Source organism: Oryzias latipes, chromosome 7, assembly GCF_002234675.1.
Source record: "Oryzias latipes chromosome 7, ASM223467v1".
NCBI lineage: Eukaryota > Metazoa > Chordata > Actinopteri > Beloniformes > Adrianichthyidae > Oryzias > Oryzias latipes.
Genome location: NC_019865.2, coordinates 10,749,653 through 10,767,757, shown reverse-complemented (window position 1 = coordinate 10,767,757; position 18,105 = coordinate 10,749,653). Strand labels below are relative to the sequence as shown.

Genomic DNA, 18,105 nt, shown 5'->3' with positions numbered 1-18,105 from the left:
AGAGAAAACAACGTGGAGAATGTTGGAGAAAAGGGAAATGCTGACACACTAGCAGCTAGAATTACTACTTTTTATTGCAGGAGAAGCGAAAGTCATCTTACATATACTCAGATGAAAGGACTTGCTTTATTGCTGATTTAATACAAATGTTTACAGAGTTTACACTTCAGTCATTTTGAACATGAGATTAAGGTCATTTGCTGGATTTATTTATCTGAGGGGCCAATTATGGGCCACATGTATTTGTTTCTGAACACACAGCTTATACATTTAAGTTACAGTTACAAGCAGAGGCAGGAAGACACAAGATGAAGCACAAAAAATAAAGCTTAAAAGTTTTCGCTCATTAGATTAAGGTCAGTAAATGGGGGTTCTGTGTAAATTGTAAGAGATATTATAAATGTTCTTCTTTTTCATTTGAAAAAATGTATTTTATATTTGATTCAAGGTTTCAAAAAGGTGACAAATTTGCAATTTAGCACAAACCACACCATAATTTTACACTGAGGACTAAAACAAGAAACTCTGTTAATCCCTTTAGCTTTTCTTCACTCCATGTTTCTGAATATTCTCGCTTTTCTGTGTTTATAGAAGTACTTTAAAAGGAAAATGCATCCTTAAAATCAAAGTAAGCCAAACACCTTCTGATAACCAACTATTTTTTTGTTTTATGTTTGGATCAAATCCATCTTTATTTTTTTTTTAAAACCTCACATTTCTGTATAAGAATACTTGTTGCAATACATTGCAGATGTTTTCTTTTTAAAGAGTATTTCAACTTCTTTGAACACAGAGTAGTAAATTATAGAACAAAAAGGCACATTCATACAGTAACATGAGCTTAGGAGGCATTAGGCTTTGAAATGACTCACGTCAGTATGGAATCTGAGTGTGCAAATGGAAACTCTGGCTCTGGCTTGAGCTTTTCAGACTTCCTTTTCTGGTTTGTAAAAACTGCTTGTTATAAACATGCTGTATGCTATGGTGTAACATCATTTTGTGAATTATCTTAGACTGAGGCCTGCAGCTTCACATGCAAAGTATGTTAAGTTTTTGTGAGACACACACAGGCCATTACATTTTCTGAAAATGCTGCCATGCTAGTTACAACTGGATCTATAACCTACGATATTAAAAAGGATGTGCTGCTTCCTTTGGCTCAGTTTGAACCCTCCCAAATGGAATGTACTTATAAACTCCTAATGCCACAAAAAATAAAAGTCATAAAATGTCTCTTGGGTTTTGTACATACAGCCATCATTTGGCACTGTGTGTCAAGAGAGTAAACAAACCAATCAACAGTTCTGTGATCTAGTAACAGCAACTTAGCAAACACACAAAATGCATGCAAGAAGGCTTTTTTTAAAACACAACAGACAGTGTTAGTTGATTATATGCTTTCTTTCTCTCCATATATATATATTACTCTAACTCTCTCTCTATATATATATAACTCTATTATATGAAGTCCTATTAATAAGTTACATTCAGCATTAGGTAAAATATCTCATCCACTTGTTTTAGAAAATAAAATAGATATCTTTGTTTAACACAGGACTGCTGTGCTCCAAGTAGCAGAGGTCCTCGTTAATACCTGTGACCAAAAGACAAGGGTTATTCCAAACTCATGCAGGTTTCTAACATGTCTTCAGTCTGAAACACTGACTTCAACACAAACATAAACCTACGTGACACCCACCTGTAATAATTAGGCTTGAAAGGGCCATTTTTGTGGAGGCCCATGTATTTAGCCTGCTCGTCGGACAGCTCAGTCAGGTGGGCGTCAAAGTTTGGCAAGTGCAAACTGGACACGTATTCATCTAGGGAACACAAAGCAGCAGTAACCTAACTATGGAAATGTTTAATAAAGAGATGAAAAACCATTGATGTGATGCTAATGATCCACATTAGAACGAGCATACTCTTACCCATTTTCTTGGGGAGGAGATAAACGTCTTGTTTGTAGCGTCCTTCTGGAGCGTTAAACAGCTCGATCAAGGCCAAGGCCTACAAAACACAGCATGCACAATGGCTTCAGGTCTCAAATGGGTTCCAGAGAAGATAAAAAGCTGGGGATTTTCTAACCTGAGTAGTAGCAGTAATAGATAAGACAAACGTAGGCACTGTGGAGCAGCTCAGATTCAACAGGCGACCCTGAAAATGTATAGATTAATAGCGGGGCAGATCAACAAAAAGTGGAAAAAGTACAAACAACACAAACAAGCGATATGAATAGTTATGCATATTTTGTTAGTCATGTAAACAGACAGTTATAACATTGTGTTGTAGATTTGTAAAGTGGTACCTCTGCAAGCAGAATAACCCTTTTCCCATCAGGCCAGATTATGTGGTCCACCTGAGAACGAACCCTCTCCCAAGTCAGCTCAGGGCTGCGCAGACTCGCCTGAGGACGTGAGGCAAAAGCTCATAAGATAAAAGGTAAGTGAAGGGCGTTTAAATAGTCAACCACACCAAAAAAAACAAGCTTAATATGTTGAACTCTTCACTGAACCACAGCAGCATCCTACTTTTGACTCGAGCTGCTATCAAAGAAAGGCATTGTAAAGCAGATAAAAACGTTCATATTTGTGTTAAGTTTAAGAGTGACCTTCACCATAATGCCAGTATCCAAGGTTTGACGTCAGAAATAAACAATCCTTGCAAGATAATCTTCATTATCTACGAGTTTACAGTTGTAGTTGATTAAAGTAAAAAGTAAAGTTTATAAAAAACAAACGTAAAAGAAACTATTTAAAAAAAAATGGAAATGTCACTATTTCTTAATGTGTAGTTCAATTAGGGCTGAAAATAACGGTTCCAAATGTTTTACCTAAACTGTATGTTTTAGAGAAGTCTTTTCATCCATAGAATTTCAGCTCAACCCCAAAGCTTTTGTTTTAAGCAGGACTTCTCATACAGAAGCGTTCCCTCACATACTCAAAGATGCAGGAACACGAACGGAAATTACCACATCTATCTCAGTGTTGGAGTGTCCCATGTTGCAGACGATGCAGCCATTCTTCATGCGATCAAGCTGCTCTCTGGAGACAACGTTCTTGTTACCTGTTTTGCAAGAGAAAAAACAAATAGCAAAATGTGAAATCACTATTGTTCAAAATTAACAATGTTGTGTCACCAGTTTTATCTTTAAATATTTTTTTTGGGCTTTAAATATTTGCTGTCATCAAGAAACTTATACAGTCATAATTTTTTGTCTTCGCATTCTGGAAAACATGGAGATCATTAAAGTAGAAATAATAGATGACATTGGGAGGGCAGTACCAGTGCAAGTTATCACCACGTCCATCTGCCGAATGACCTCGCTCAGCTTGACCACTCGGAATCCGTCCATACTGAGGAATATTTGGAATAATCTCAGTAAAACAGACCTGACTTGGCATTAAAGCATCACTCGTGTATTGGTTGAGCTGTGCTAATGACGGTGACTCACCATGCCTGCAAAGCACAAATGGGGTCAATCTCAGTGATGCACACGATGGCTCCGAGGGCCTTCAGAGCAGCACAACAGCCTTTCCCCACCTACACACAAACAGACCCAGCAATGAAAAAGGGCTGCAGCAGGGAAAATGCAATTGTTCCATCTGAAGTGAGAATTGTATTAAACTGAAGAATGAGTCACCTCTCCATAACCACACACAACCACTTGTTTCCCTCCAAACATGATGTCTGTCGTCCTCTTCAAGCTAACAAAAACAAGTACAAGAGTTTACCCTCCTTACTTTGGACAGAGAAAATGAACTAGATCAGGGGGTGCCCAAATCCAGGCCTCGAGGGCCAGAAACCCTGCCTTATCTCATGTTCATAACTTGGATCAGGTGTGTTTAGCCTCCTCCAATAAGGAGCTTCAGTGGCAAGATGGTTGGAAAACATTCAGTGGTCCCCACGCAGTGGAGGTTTTTTCTATAGGCAATGTGGGCAAAAAAAACAAAACAAAATTGCCATTTTTTTATTGCTATTTCACGCTGTGCGTGCTAGGAGGAGCACGCACGGGGGGCGGACTGCAAAGGATGTGAACAGGTAGAGAGGCAGAGGAGGGGCTTAGACTCCCTGCTTATGACTACAGACCCTACAACAAACTAACTGCTGCTTCCTAATGAATAAATACATACATAAATAGTTTTCATTCATGAAATGAGTATACTTTAAAGGGCCCATATCGCGCAAAACTGTTTGGCGCTTTTAAGTGTATTATTATATTAATTCCTGACTATAAATGACCCCAAAGTGATATTTTGATCAATTCATGCATTTCTGAGTATTCCTCTCAAAACCAGTCTCTGAGCACCAGTCTCTGACCACCCCTCCATGTTCATTCATGAATCCCCCAGAAATGACCGGAATCAATTGATTCATAATTCGTGTCAGGGTTGTATTCAGTTCAAGAACGAAAAAGAATATGCATGCAGGCTTTGAGTTATTGGGGGCAGGGCTGGAAAGGGGAGTGGGGGGGGTCTGTGTGGGGGGGTTATCCAGTGTTTCATCCAGGGCTTCAAACTAGCCACCTCTGCCCCAGAGGCCTGGATTTTGGCACCCCTAAACTAGAAGAATTATAGATATGAGCATGAAGTATTATGGTTTTGTCATTATTTCTGCTCACCCATCCAGGATAGATTCACGGCAGCAGTAAAGGTTGTCAAACTTCTGCTTGGTAACCGAGTCGTTCACATTCATCGCAGGGACACAAAGCTTGCCGGCCTTAGACAACTGGTACAGTCTGGGAGAACACAGGGGAAAACATGTTCAGGCATGAAGCAACTATGAGTGGGAAAGCTCTTCCAATCATGGCGACCATGTGGAGCTTTCGCAGAGAAAGATGAGAGGTTAGTTACACATTCCAATCAAAAAACAGAATAATTAAAATGAATCAGTATGTAATATGGGATCATTCATTCAGTCATTCATTCCTTCATTCATCTCCAAAACCTGTTTTCTCCCTTTTAGGTCACGGGGCTGCTGGGGCCTATCTCGGCCACTCGTGGGCGAAGGCAATATGAGAAGATGTCAATATCATAGTTCATATTTCTGCCATTTTGCAATGTTTGGTTTAAAAAACGGATGCATGTGAAGTAAAGGAGAGTTTATTTGGGCTCCAGTATTGCATGTGGGGACAGAAGAGCTCCCGCTGTAGCAGCATATGTCTTGGGAGCATTACAGCAATACAACTGTGTTGAAAAAGCTCAAGCCTCAAACATAATGGAGCTGCCATGATGACATCAGAGTGTAATGTCATGCTGGCCAAAATAAAGAGGGAGGGACCCATAGCCACGTTTTCCCACTTTTATGCACACTATTTAAACCTGATGCTTTCTGCAAAACCTGTACCTGAAAACAATCTATTTTTTATTAAAAAAACAGTTGAGGGACTGGAAGCATTTTCAAGTAAATCTGCAAAACGCACCTGCTGTTTACCAAGAGCAGCACCTACACCGTGGAACACAAACTTCTGAACGCTGCAAGCATATGTCTAATTTGCATGCTGTACTTGGTATTCTAAAAGCTGGAAAAATGTCACTACTGCCAGATATGATGGGTGACTGTAAAAAATGTCAATGTGCTTCTTTAATTTGGCATTGGTGTGCATTTTTATTGAAACTGGTGCATTTTTAAGTGTTGCTAAACAAAGTCATGGACATGAAATATTATTTTTATAGTTATTGAAAACAAGACATGAGTTTGAAACATTTTATGAGAGGAATGCGCAAAAATGTACCAAACGTGACCTGACAAATAGTAGAAGTAGTAGGTTTTTGTCATGTGACATGATACTGTTTTAACAGAGTGCCATAACTAGTCCACAGCAAAAGACGCCCTCACAACATTGACGACTGAGAGGTTGATTTGCATTGTTAATAAATACATATTTCTGCCACCTTTATAAAAAAAAAGCTTAAAGGACTACAGGCGGAGGACACACAGGTGTTTTGAAGTTACACCCAGATGATTAATGTAGATTTTAGTTGTTTATCATCTTTTCCTCATTGACCCATCATCAAGTCTTCTCACCTGTGAACTCCAGTGACGCTCTCCTCGACGATGCCTCTGACTTTTTTAAAGACACTAGGATACTTCTTGTACACCCAGTGGGTCAAGTCTCCACCATCATCCAAAATCTATCACAAAAAACGTATAGATATATCAAAATCAGCAGCATAAAAGACTGTCCCATTTGAAGAAGATTGGTTTTTAATTTTGTGATGAGGAAATCCAGATGATACCATGTTGGCCTGCCATCCTGCAGCGTTCACACAGCGATCGATGCACCACCAGAAGTCATCCTCTGATTCACCCTTCCATGCAAAAACAGACACCCCTGCAGGAGAAAAAACAAACACAGCTGACAAACAGGCCATTTATGTACTAAATGAGAAAAAAGTACTAATGTAAAATGGGAAATATATTTTTAAAAACATAAATAATTAACACCTGTCTCAGCAAGAGCAGCAGCCACTTCATTCTGAGTGGAGTAAATGTTACAGGCAGTCCAGCGACACTGGGCTCCAAGGGCCACCAGGGTCTCAATCAGGACCTGAGACAGAACAATGTAAAAGGCAGTTGCTTTGATTAGAAGATGCTGGAGGTCGGAAAGGAAAAACAGAATGAGAGTGTGCTTACAGCTGTCTGAGCTGTGATATGGGTACAGCCCACAACTTTGGCCCCAGCCAGGGGCTTTTCCCCCTGGGCTCTCTTTCTCAGGGATATCAGGGCAGACATGTCTGAAGAGTAAACACACAGTTTCAGCTTTCAAGATTTCTATTTTATTCAGAGGTCAGCAAAAACTGGCATCATTTTATTCAGAGGTCACCAACAACTGGCATCATAAGAAAAAGATGGGAAAATGGGAGATTATTGAGTCAGGCCAGGATGTCTTCTGAAGTTGAAATAAAACAAAATTTCCAAAAGACTTACATGCAGAACTCCACATAAGTGAATCTTTCTGTTGGTCAAAAGATGTTTTAACCTTCACAAACATTTGTCTCACATTAGTTACTTTGGGAACACCAAAGAGAAATGAAAGATCTACAAAAACTCACATTGTTAAGCTCAAAAGTTGAGGACAAGAAAAGGTAAAACAAAACAAAAAATGATGGAGGGAGCTTTGATGGTGTGTCAGGAATTTAACACTGACACTGAGGCCAAGATCTTGACCTGTTATGCAATCAGAAATAGAGGACTTTTAGGAAGTGAGTAAGCAACGAAACTCATGTCATGTGATCCGTGTTCAGGAACACAGGCGCGTCGTGTAGCTCAAAGCTCTCTTTGTATAAATGGAACTGATAGGGAGTCTGCTGTTCTCAGTAAAGTCTCAGAGAAAGAGTCAAACCAGCAAGACCCCCCCCCTCCCTAACAGGACATCAAAGGAAAACCTACTTCACAGACAAAAGTGGAGACCTTTTGATAAAAGTGCCGTGATGATGCATAAAAATGTTTGTCTAATGTTACATTCACATTGGGCATGTGACGTTTAGCATGAGGGCAAGAGGGGTTTCTTCTTCCATTTCTCCTTTTTATTGCGCATGTCCGCCACATACAGTTGGAAGAGACTTGCTGAGAAACGTCTAAGCGTTCCAATTGTGAATCTTGCTCCGGGCTTTTTCTTTCACAGCTCTATTCCGATATATGAAAGACTTGGTGTCATATGTCGGCTGGGCACAAACCCCAATTATTAATATCTCCTTTGTGATCAATTTTCAAAAGCTTGGTACTTCAGTGAATTAGAAGGGATGCAATCCATACGTCACTACTAAATCCAAGTCTCTGATTAGTCAAAGTTTTTCTTGGTTTAATTTCAAGAGCCCCAAAATGGTAGTAGAACTTTTTGTAGCTATGCATGAATGCAAGAATTTTGAACGCGGAAACCCAAAACTCACATATGTGCTTGTTTACTTTTCATTGGAAGTGGCCGCTTGAACGCGCATTGCTGAGGGCAGTGTGAAGGTTGCTTTAGTGTGATGTATTTCTTTTATATTTAAATAACAAACATCTCCTGACTTTGCCAATGTGGTCACATGTACCTTGTTCTGCTATTTCGATTTCCCGACGGCCAAATTCAGCCTGTTTGATGTTCTTCACGCAGAAGTCACTGCTGCCGTGGGAGTTGACCTGGGTTTTGTCTCTGGGGGAGGTTTCATCATCAGAGCTGTCAGTGTAGGATGCAGCTGGAAAATAAACACAAGAGTTCATACATAAGGGGCAACACACAGCAGAGTAAATAATGACACAAACAACAGCCTGATGTAAGAGGTAGAGCGCGTGCACTTTCAAATATTTCTATCTTGAGCGTATGTTCTGTAATGTGTTATTGTGCACTATTTTGTAGTGTTAGTGGTTTAGAATTAGTTTAGTGGTACCTGAGCTGTAGCTGTCAGTAGAAGACTGCGAGATGGACCGTGAGAGGGAGCGGCGCCCCGCCTTGGTTGGGAACTTGCTGAATTCTTGTTTGTCCTCTGCATTGGCAAACTGAATCTGGAGAGAAACAGTTGTACGTCTTTTAGAAACAAAAGTGTCTTGACCCAGTAAATATAAATTTTTTCCACTAGATTTTTTGGGGAAACGTGTTTTATTGGATAAGCAATTAAAAGAAAAGTCAAAACAATGACAAAGCATGTTTAAACCATCAGATTCCTTATTTTTGAAATACCTGCATCAATCATTCAAGAGCCTGAACTGATCAACCTCTGATTTGCATGAACTCATTAAGTGTCAGTAATGTAATCAGGGTTAGGAACAATACCTGAAGACTGAAGACAGGAGAAGGGGCTTTTCGGGATGCTTTTGCATGTTCATAGCTGCATTTCTGTGCAGCCATAAAAGAGTTGTTTTTGTAAAAATGAAGTATAGGTAGATCAGGAAGAGGGGAGTACTATACATTTTCAGATGTTCTTTACTTTTCTTTACTGATTTATACTCTGTATAAACACACATTTGTGTTGTTCTAGGTTGTACTTCTATGTGCCAGAAAAAAACCTTCAAAGTGTTCTAGATCAAAAAGATAAAGTGGATCAGCATCTGATAGTTTGTTGGGTTTTAAGACCGGCATTTAATAAAAGTTTCAGCTGCTAAGACTCTGTCTGTGTCCAACCACAGAGGAAATTCTCTTTTTTCTGCATGTCTAAACCCTGTTATTAGATGACCATCAGTTTAAAGTTTAAGGTTGCAACGAAGCGAACACAAAAAATAAACTTTTCCTCAATTGTGTATCAGCATTCCTTAAAACTTGATAGGTGCAATCTTTCCTTCTGCCTTTCCAAGAATTCCTACCCATGTCTTAGTGGCTTCGTGTCAATATCCCTGATCACATTTTTGTGTTGCATCAGCTGTCTTCAAACAACGCTGTTGAAAGTCACAACACCGTATCTTGTTATGCAATCACCCTGATTCTCCGTGCAGGAAGGTTTAGCGTTTTTCTTCAATGCCTCCCCCATCTCTGTCCTCTTTCCCTGCTGATGATCTGGCTTTTCAGTCATGGTGGTGCTGGAACACGACTTTAGTCACTCATTAATGAAACTCACATGTTACACCCGCCTCCAGCTCCCAGACAATGTCACTGAGTTTCAAATTTCCTCATTTGTTGCGACATTCAATGGGATTCCCTTGTCTCGTATTTTTAATGTCCATAACTTTTTATTTGCGGTACAAACTCACAGGCAGGCTGGCAGAGTTGACACAACACACAGATGAATCCGGGAGCACACACATGCCAGACGGACTGCAAGTAAGGAGGGTAACATTTAGGTGTTATGTGACCCGCTGCACATTCAATTACCTGAAACGTCGACTGGACTGACGAAGCTCATTGTTTAAAGTTTTGACATTAATAGATCATAAAAGAATGCAAAGAGGTCATTTCCATAGTCCCACGTGGAATATTTAGAAAAGGATGCAAATGTTACAACTGTGGCTTCGGTTTCTCCAACCAAACAATTTCTGATGAATTTTATTGAAAGAATTGCTCTCCCAGGACATTGATCAACTAAAAATGATTATCTTACTTTTTTTTAAAGTCTTCACAATTTATTCACTCTTCTTACCATAAATAGTGACCCAATGACCTATTTGTGAGCAAAAAGAAACCAAAGAAGCATGGGAGAGCGGGTGAAGTGAAAACATCTCTGCATGTCTCTGTTTTCTCAACAGAGTGTGGCCTGTCTCATATGCTTGTAAAATAGTGCTTTTATGTTGACTTTGCATTATTTCGCACTATTTTGCATCCAGACGGTTCCTCAAGCATTCTATCCACTACATATGAAATCGTTTCAAAAACATCTAGTAATTTTCTCATCAAGTTTACAAGAAAATAGAAGTTTGCATAAAGAGATCTACTCCAGAGTTCTTTATGTTTCTCCTGCTTTTACTGGAACTTGTCAAGCTGATTTGCTTTTTTGCTAAGCAAAATATATATCTATAAATATTTTAGCTGAATATAAAATAAAGGGATTAAATTGGGACGAATGACACACAACCAAAGCTGACCCATGTGTGGGATATTCTCTATCTTGGGGTAAAAAGTGATCCAATGCATGTACTTACCCTGTCCCTCACATGCCCATGTTTGTGTGCCATAGCTGCCTGCCTGCTGTCCAGTTCTCCCGCCTAACTCCCTGAGCCTTTATGTCCTCTCTGTGATGGCACCAGGTGTCCCTGATGCTATTATCCCAGAACACTCCCAGGCAGAGCAGGGGGAGGTACCCACCTATAATCATTCTTTCTAGTGGTCAGCCTGGTCAGAGCAGAAGAGTGAAAAAGAGAAGTCTGGACGGGAAGGGGAGGTCGATTGGAACAAAGCCTGCCCCTCAGTTCTGCTTGTTTCTCTGGCTCTGCCCCTGACAGCAGATGACTAAAACCACTTTTTTTTTTTAATGGAGACACAGCCCGACATATGTGTTAAAACCACATTCACACATGCACAAAACAACAGGTTACACTTTCAGCATGTGCTCTTAATTTGAACCACTATAAGGGATTGAGGGAAGGAATTAAACCGCCTCCATGAGCCTTTGACTGCATCCTTAGGCATTCCTCTACATCCGAAAGCTAAAAATACCCATTCTCTCTTAGATAGCAGGTCAGAGACTTAAGCTGTAAAGTGTGACTGGCGGTCAGTGGCATAAGAGCTCAGTGGGAGGCTGACATAAGGCAACAGTCACTACTAAACCAGACACCATCAGAGCTCAATAGCACCACCTAACTAATCTATAGAGGCTGAATTCAACAGGTAAGCGATGCCCAGTCTGACCTGCAGATGGTGCTGACAGAGCAAAGCAAAATGTTCAGTTATTCTACTTTTTGAATTTGTAATAACCCCAGTGTCAAAGAAATTGTCAAGTGCAAAGAAGGAAGTGGAGTTGGTTTGAAATATAGCTCTGAAACCAGGACACTTTTCTTGGTTTGCTAAAAAGAAAAAAAGGGCAGATAAGATCAGCATATGCATAAGCGATTAACAGTGTTGTGGAAGAAAACATACAGCGTGCTAATCTGCTCTTCCTTCGGGACTATGTGACCTTCGGTTGAAACCATAACTTCCATAGAAGATGATCCAGACGTCTTTCATTAATATAAAACCAACGCAAGCAGCTGAGTTGGTGGCAAATGCTAACATATCCTATCACATGAAAAAAACAATCTATTGCAAATTACCATAGCCACATCACGCCATAGGACTCCAATAAAAGCTCTTATCTGGATGAGCATGTGCTCTATAATCAGTTGGTACAGATATGAGACATGTTGAGACTATAGAGTGAAAACAATTGAGATTTTCAAAGTGCAGAGAAAAAGGTTATCTTTGTAAAATCGGAGAGTAGTGGCTTAATGTCAGAGGTTTAAACAATTTGTTTTCACATATTATAATTAAAAATACTCTATAAGCTGCTGAGGGTCCTAACTTCACTGTTTGGTGTAAATTTGATAAAAACAGAAGATTCAGGTGTGAAGAACGATTTTACAGATATAAAATGTTGTGGATTGTATAAGTGTCCACCATTAAAAAGGCTGGTTATCACTGCCAACAAATCTATTTTAAAATCTGACATTAAATGATCATAACAACAAAACCTGTCCAACTCTTGAGTTTCAATCCGTATGTTCACATCCTGGTCAACAAAAGCAACAATAACAAAGCTTCATTTCTTTTCTAAAATCAATTATGCTTACTATGAAACACAATTTGCTTTGTTATATTTATGTTAAAAAAAATAACAGGGAAAAGGATTTGGGAAACAGAAATGATACAACTGAAGCAAATCCACCAAAAGGATTTATAAAACCTCATAACAAATGAAAATCAACTTCAATTTTAATAACTTCACTGTAAACTATTTCAAACCTTGTTTTTGGACATTCCAGATATTTTAGCAAGTTTACATTTTTTTTAATTCATCTTTGCTCTACATTTTACCCAGATTTTCTCAAAATCACCACAGTCTAGGCTTTTTGTCTAATTAAGAGCTAAGATCGATAAACAAGGACATTTTTTATTAAAATTAGTCAAAATTCTTTTGCTCCAAGCTCTTGTCTTTAGAAAACTTGATTTAATACAAAAAAAAACAGTTGCTTGTTTAAAGAAATGTTAATAGGACATCTAAGATATTATTTTGGAAACAAAAAGTGCTAGTTTGAGCTTTTCTGAGAATGTCTTAAGATGGGCCAACTTGTACTAATATCGTTTTCTCATTTTGTTCACGCTTTGTTCTAAAATCTTTCATTTCCATTTATTACACTAGTTTTTGTCACTGTTATCAAAATGAACTGCAACTGTGTACATAAAAATAAAAAATACAAACCATTTGTTTAGTATATACTTATTATTGGGCTGTAGAACATTCTATTTTAATTCATTATAACAGCTTTTTAGCTTATTTTTTTACTTTTTGAATGCTTGTGTGGAAATCCTTGTTTCTAGATTTAGATATCTTCCTATAAGAATTCTTAAGTAAAAATACCGGACAGATTATTTCAATATTTTCTATTGATTTTCTTTTTCTATTTTTAGTCTTCCTCTTTTTGCAGTGTTGTTTTTTTTTAAGTCAGTCCATACTGTATCTTTAATGAAATGTTTTGTATATTCTATCAATGCAGTGCTGATTAACCCTTGTGCTATCTTAGATGACCCCACCCTCACATTGACGTGTTCTTCCTACCATGACAAAGGTGTATAAAGGTGGAAAGATTTCATGTAATCCATGGACACCAGTGAAGATCACATTGAAGAAAAAAGGTTCAGAGCACTGTCTAGTGGGTCTAGATGACCCAACTCCCAATGTTAAAGTGCCCAGGATAGCACAAGGGATACATTTGGAAACCGCCTCTGTGATTTGCTTCTCACAACACAGGCTTTGAATCTGACTTTGGGATTAAACAATGTTTGGATTACCGTTTCTGCCTCCAACAATCTCCATTTGTTTCCAGTTTGAAAAGATTCTTGACCCCATTTCATATTGCAAAAAGAAAATTACTTTTCCTTTTCATTAACATTTTTATATAAACGTGATGAAATGAAGAACAGAAGACCTGAACCGGTTTGAGAATATGTGTGGAGCAACACATGCACACATGGAAAAAAAAAAAAAAAGATGATGCATGAACCAATTCAGAGTGGGTGAGTCTAATCCTCAGGAGGGTGCATTGCATAAGTGCTAGACGGGTTCAGGAAAGGAGGGGGCGCAGGAGTGATGTTCTTCACCCACCATCATGCTAACTCACCTCTTCCCATCATGCATTTCTGATATGACAATGCCTCCTGCTTTTTGAACTTTACTTTCTTACTTGTATTAAATTAGTTGCAACAACTGTTTGACTCATTTATTATTTATTTTAATGCATGCAGGTGACTCAGTTTGATCCAGGGCTATCAGATTTATTCATAACACACTGCTTTGCTTGTATAACCACAGCGGACATTCCTACCATTCAATATGTTTTAAAGCAGACCCCCCCAAGGCAACTCATGACCCTCACATTATTACATCTCAGAAAGGGGGCCGGGGCTAATATTTCCAAGTCTGAAAGTCCTGATGTTAGGAGGATGGAGTTTTTTTTGTGGCCACATTTATTATTAAAATAGATAAATTAAATTAATAATTGAGTCTTTTTCAGCATAGAGTTGTGTTACCAGGTTTTCATTGCATTTTTAAAAACAATGTCATGTTTGCTGTTCCAGAATGCAGACAAAACAATCTGTGGATCCTAATCTTTTATTCTGTGACTGTTTTCTGGAACTCCAGAGAGATAATACGGAGTTTGACGTTGACAGCGCATTCACATCTCTTTAGTTTTGAATAACTTATCTTGACACTGAAAGCTATAGTGATTTTTACAATGTTGTACAGTTTATGATTGATTTATTAAGAAGTTTAGGGGACTGCAGTCACAACAATTAATTAAAAAAACATTAACACTCTTAACATTAAGTAATATTGTTGTTTTGTTGTTTAAAAAACACAAACCTTTCATAAAAAGCATAAAAGATGTAGCAAAAATTAGATGACTTTAAAAATCCTATTTTTCTCATTGACCTGGTTTATCCCACACAGGAAAAGAAAACTATAGTGTGGGATGATCACACAACAATTAACCAATATAAACAGTGAAAGTCTCCCACTTAAGAATAGAGGCGTCTTTGAGAGCAAGAGATCATAACAAACACAGATGCTGAAGTGAAATCCTCAAATCAGAGCTCTACTGTACATTTGACTTTAAACTGTGGTTCTGATCAATTAAAGACACAATGGAGTTTTAAATTGTTTTTTGAATCACTGTCAGGTTATTTCAATAATTAATAATTAATCTTAAATTCAAAAGGTTCATAAAAATTGTAAAATAATAAAAACATCATCAATAGGAGGCAAAGAGGAGAAAGATGAAGTAAAGCTTTACTAAAAAGAAAAAACTAAAATATCAAAAAAATTAACAAATTCAAGAGATATTTTTAGTTTTATATCTGGGGCACTTTTACTAAAAAAATAAAAATAAAAAATAAAAAAAGCTCATGCACCAATGCACCACATATTGAATAAAGTTTTCAAACTTAAAAGGGTCATAAAAGTAGAACAAAAATAAATTAAAAAGGTCATTAATATGAAGCACAGAGGAGGAGAGATGAAGGACAGCGGTACAAAAAAACCCTCAAATGTCCAAAAATTAACACAGTTAAGATATTTGTAGGTTTTATTTGGGGCACTTAACAATATATCTAACAAAAAAGGGGTTAATCATATATTCTTAATTTATAGTTCAGTAAAGACTAGATGCTAAGGGTTGTGCGAATAATGTAAATAAGCTCAGACCTTTGCAGATGTGTTCTTCCAGCTTCACTGTTTCTCACAACTATCCTGTTACCCACTGGGCTCACACATCCCAACACATGAGCACAAACTCTGTTTTCCTCATCACTAACCATCAAAAGCAACCTGTTGGGCTGCAGTTTCCATGGATTAACATTTCTGAAAAAGGAATTCCTCATTAAGTAGCCCCAATCCAGCCACAAGCCTATGTTAAAGCTGATTGATGTTAACCTGTGCATTTTCACGTGTTTCAGAGCTCAATTCAAGATGTTTACATTACACGGTTCAAAGAAATGCCGCATAAAGGCGTAAATCATTAAATATTCCTGTCAGTTAAAATAAAAATATTCACCATAAAAAGATGAGACTGTGAGAAATAGCTCAATTGCTTTTTTTTTTAGTTGAATTAGGATCTATAAATAGCTATTTTCCTTTTCCTTTTTTTTTTGAAACACAAAATTTAGCCAAGAAAATACTCCATGTTCCCGACAGCTGCTCAGTAATGCGGCTCCCCTCGCTCAGTAGTTCTTCCCTGCAGAAGGATGCTGCGCACCAACGTGAACGTGCGCCCCTCACGTGTCCCGGCCTGCGTTCTGCCCGGCGCCGGTCAGTGAGGGAGTGAGTGAGTGAGCGCGTGCGTAAGTGCGTGCGTGGAGGATCTCACCTTCTTGACGGATTTCAGAGTGGGCACTGCAGTGAACGCGGCGGACGGCATCTCTCCCACGTTCATGTTCACGTCGCTGCTGTTCTTGCTGACGGTCAGCGCGGAGTATTTCTCCGCAACGTTCTCAGTCTCCTTGACATATTTGGTGGCTTGTTTCACCTCCGCTTTGGCGTCCACGACCGAGTCTGTCATCGCATCCAGTGAGAAGATGCTCGCGCTGGGGAGAAAAAGATAACAAATAAAAGGATGCTAACCTTAGCTTACGGTTTTCTTCTTGACGCCGAAACACTCGAAGGCGACACTTCCCAGAAGAACCAACAGGCACACTTCAAAATAAAATACTTTTTTACGTGTATCTGAAGGTCTGAAAGAGCGCGACAAACTGTTCTGCGGCTCAGCTGCCAGGAACAGAGTTACATCCCCGACGGGAGGGGTAGTTTGTTGAAGATGTCATATGAGGAGGCGAGCGCTGTGGAGGCGGTGATCTTCCAGTCAGCGCCGCCGGCCACAGGAGAAGAACTCAACAGCGAGGTAACCTAAGTACTGTAATGAAATTATTAGGAGGTTTCCTTTAGCCTGACTTTCTTATAAGTTTGCGCAGGCGTAGATGCCCGTTGCCCTGGGAGAAGGTTCCAAGGAGGCTGAGAACGAGGTCCGTCCTCTTCGCTGTGATTGGATGACGACGCCACTCGAGAGGGGAATTCGCGGCTTCTGATTGGCAGAGGTTGTGAATGGCAGTCTTGTTTCATGACTGCACCTAACCCCTTGATTGTTCCTTTCTTGTTGCTGTTTTGAATGGTTGTGTATTGAATTATTACATTCAATAAAGTTTTTTGGGGAAAACGACATCCCATACCGCAGCAGTATCAAAAGTGTTCGACCTGCACTAACTCTTCCGGAGCCTGCGACTAAATACAGTTCTTTATGCTTGTTAACACGCTAACGCCGTTCTTCTTCGTGAGAAACTTGTTTACACGCTAACACCGTTCTTGGTAAACCTTTATCGGTGGCAGGAAATCCACTTTAAATAATTCAGGTAGCAGACGACACTGCGTTACTGATAAACAATATAGGAGAAAATACCAAATGCTATGAAAACACTCTCTGTTCTCCCAAGCAGCAGGACTGACATTAAACACAAGCAAGTGTGAGATTCATAACAATTTATGACACGAATGAAACAGGAATTCACAATATTCCCATTAAGAATGAAATTAAATATTTAGGAATAAAAAATAAGAATATTAAGAGTAAATATGATCATATTATTAAGTCCATAATTGAAAAAAACAAAAAGATTTTGAACAGTTGGTTACAAATAAACATTTGAATGTTTGGTAGAATTCTTTTAACAGAAATGGAGAGCATTTCAAGATGAATTTACCCTTCATATGCAGTAGCTATTTCTGACACAAAAATTAAAAGGATTCATCAAAAACAGTATTATTTTATCTAGAATAACAAACACTTCATCTGAAAAAATGACACTAAAACCTATAGAGGAGGGATGAATGTTGTTGACTTTGAGGTCATGAATGGTGCAATTAAATTACAGTGTTTAATTTTTTTTATTATAAAAAACAAACATTTAATCTGGTTTACCATTCCTTTACATCTATTGCAAATTCTACGCTACTCCAAATTCTTTGGAGTTCTTGGTATATTATACTGCATAATAAATTCTGAGTAATTATATAACAACCCCGGTTCTTTTTGGTTTCTTGTTAAACCAGTTACTTCAAAACAGAGTTTTGTTTTTATAAACAATATTACAGATATTCCAAATACAACAACTATGTGGAGAAAAGTTGTGTTTACAAATAAATGCCCAAGAGAACCTGTTGATGGAAGTTTGAAAGTTTTAAAGGAATTTTTGGAATACTGTTATTACAGCGCAGCAGGAAGTTAAGGTCACCTGACTTTGAAAATACAAAATGTGGAATAAAGTTCCAATTAGATGTGGGGATATTTAAATATTTTTTAATCCAGATTACCTTGAGTGTATTTTTAAGTGCATCAAAATCAATACAATTTAAGACACCTGTATCAGAGAAGTAACAGATTTTCGGATATAGTGAGTTTTACTTCTCCATAAAAATGTATAGAATATTTTATTAATTGCATTGCAGATTGGGTTATTAA

The 18,105-nt window shown here is 38.4% G+C and overlaps 1 protein-coding gene across 3 annotated transcripts; it reads right to left on the bottom strand.

Annotated features, from left to right (window-relative positions):
* Positions 1-56: 56 nt before the first annotated feature.
* On the bottom strand, positions 57-16,620 carry ahcyl1 (adenosylhomocysteinase like 1). Of its 3 annotated transcripts, XM_004070676.2 has the most exons (18): positions 16,314-16,620; positions 15,964-16,180; positions 8,370-8,484; positions 8,034-8,177; positions 6,634-6,734; positions 6,445-6,547; positions 6,237-6,331; positions 6,025-6,131; positions 4,619-4,735; positions 3,641-3,704; positions 3,452-3,540; positions 3,283-3,353; positions 2,969-3,063; positions 2,306-2,404; positions 2,086-2,154; positions 1,929-2,007; positions 1,700-1,820; positions 57-1,594 (listed from the first exon to the last, which is right to left on the bottom strand). In XM_004070676.2, exons 2-18 carry the CDS (start codon positions 16,153-16,155, stop codon positions 1,588-1,590), a joined length of 1,668 nt encoding a protein of 555 aa, XP_004070724.1. In that variant the 5' UTR covers positions 16,156-16,180; positions 16,314-16,620; the 3' UTR covers positions 57-1,587. The 3 variants fall into 3 exon arrangements, with proteins under 3 accessions (XP_004070724.1, XP_020560256.1, XP_011475325.1); XM_020704597.1 differs by having other exon boundaries at positions 15,964-16,557; XM_011477023.3 differs by lacking the exons at positions 15,964-16,180; positions 16,314-16,620 and adding an exon at positions 10,549-10,695.
* Positions 16,621-18,105: the final 1,485 nt, after the last annotated feature.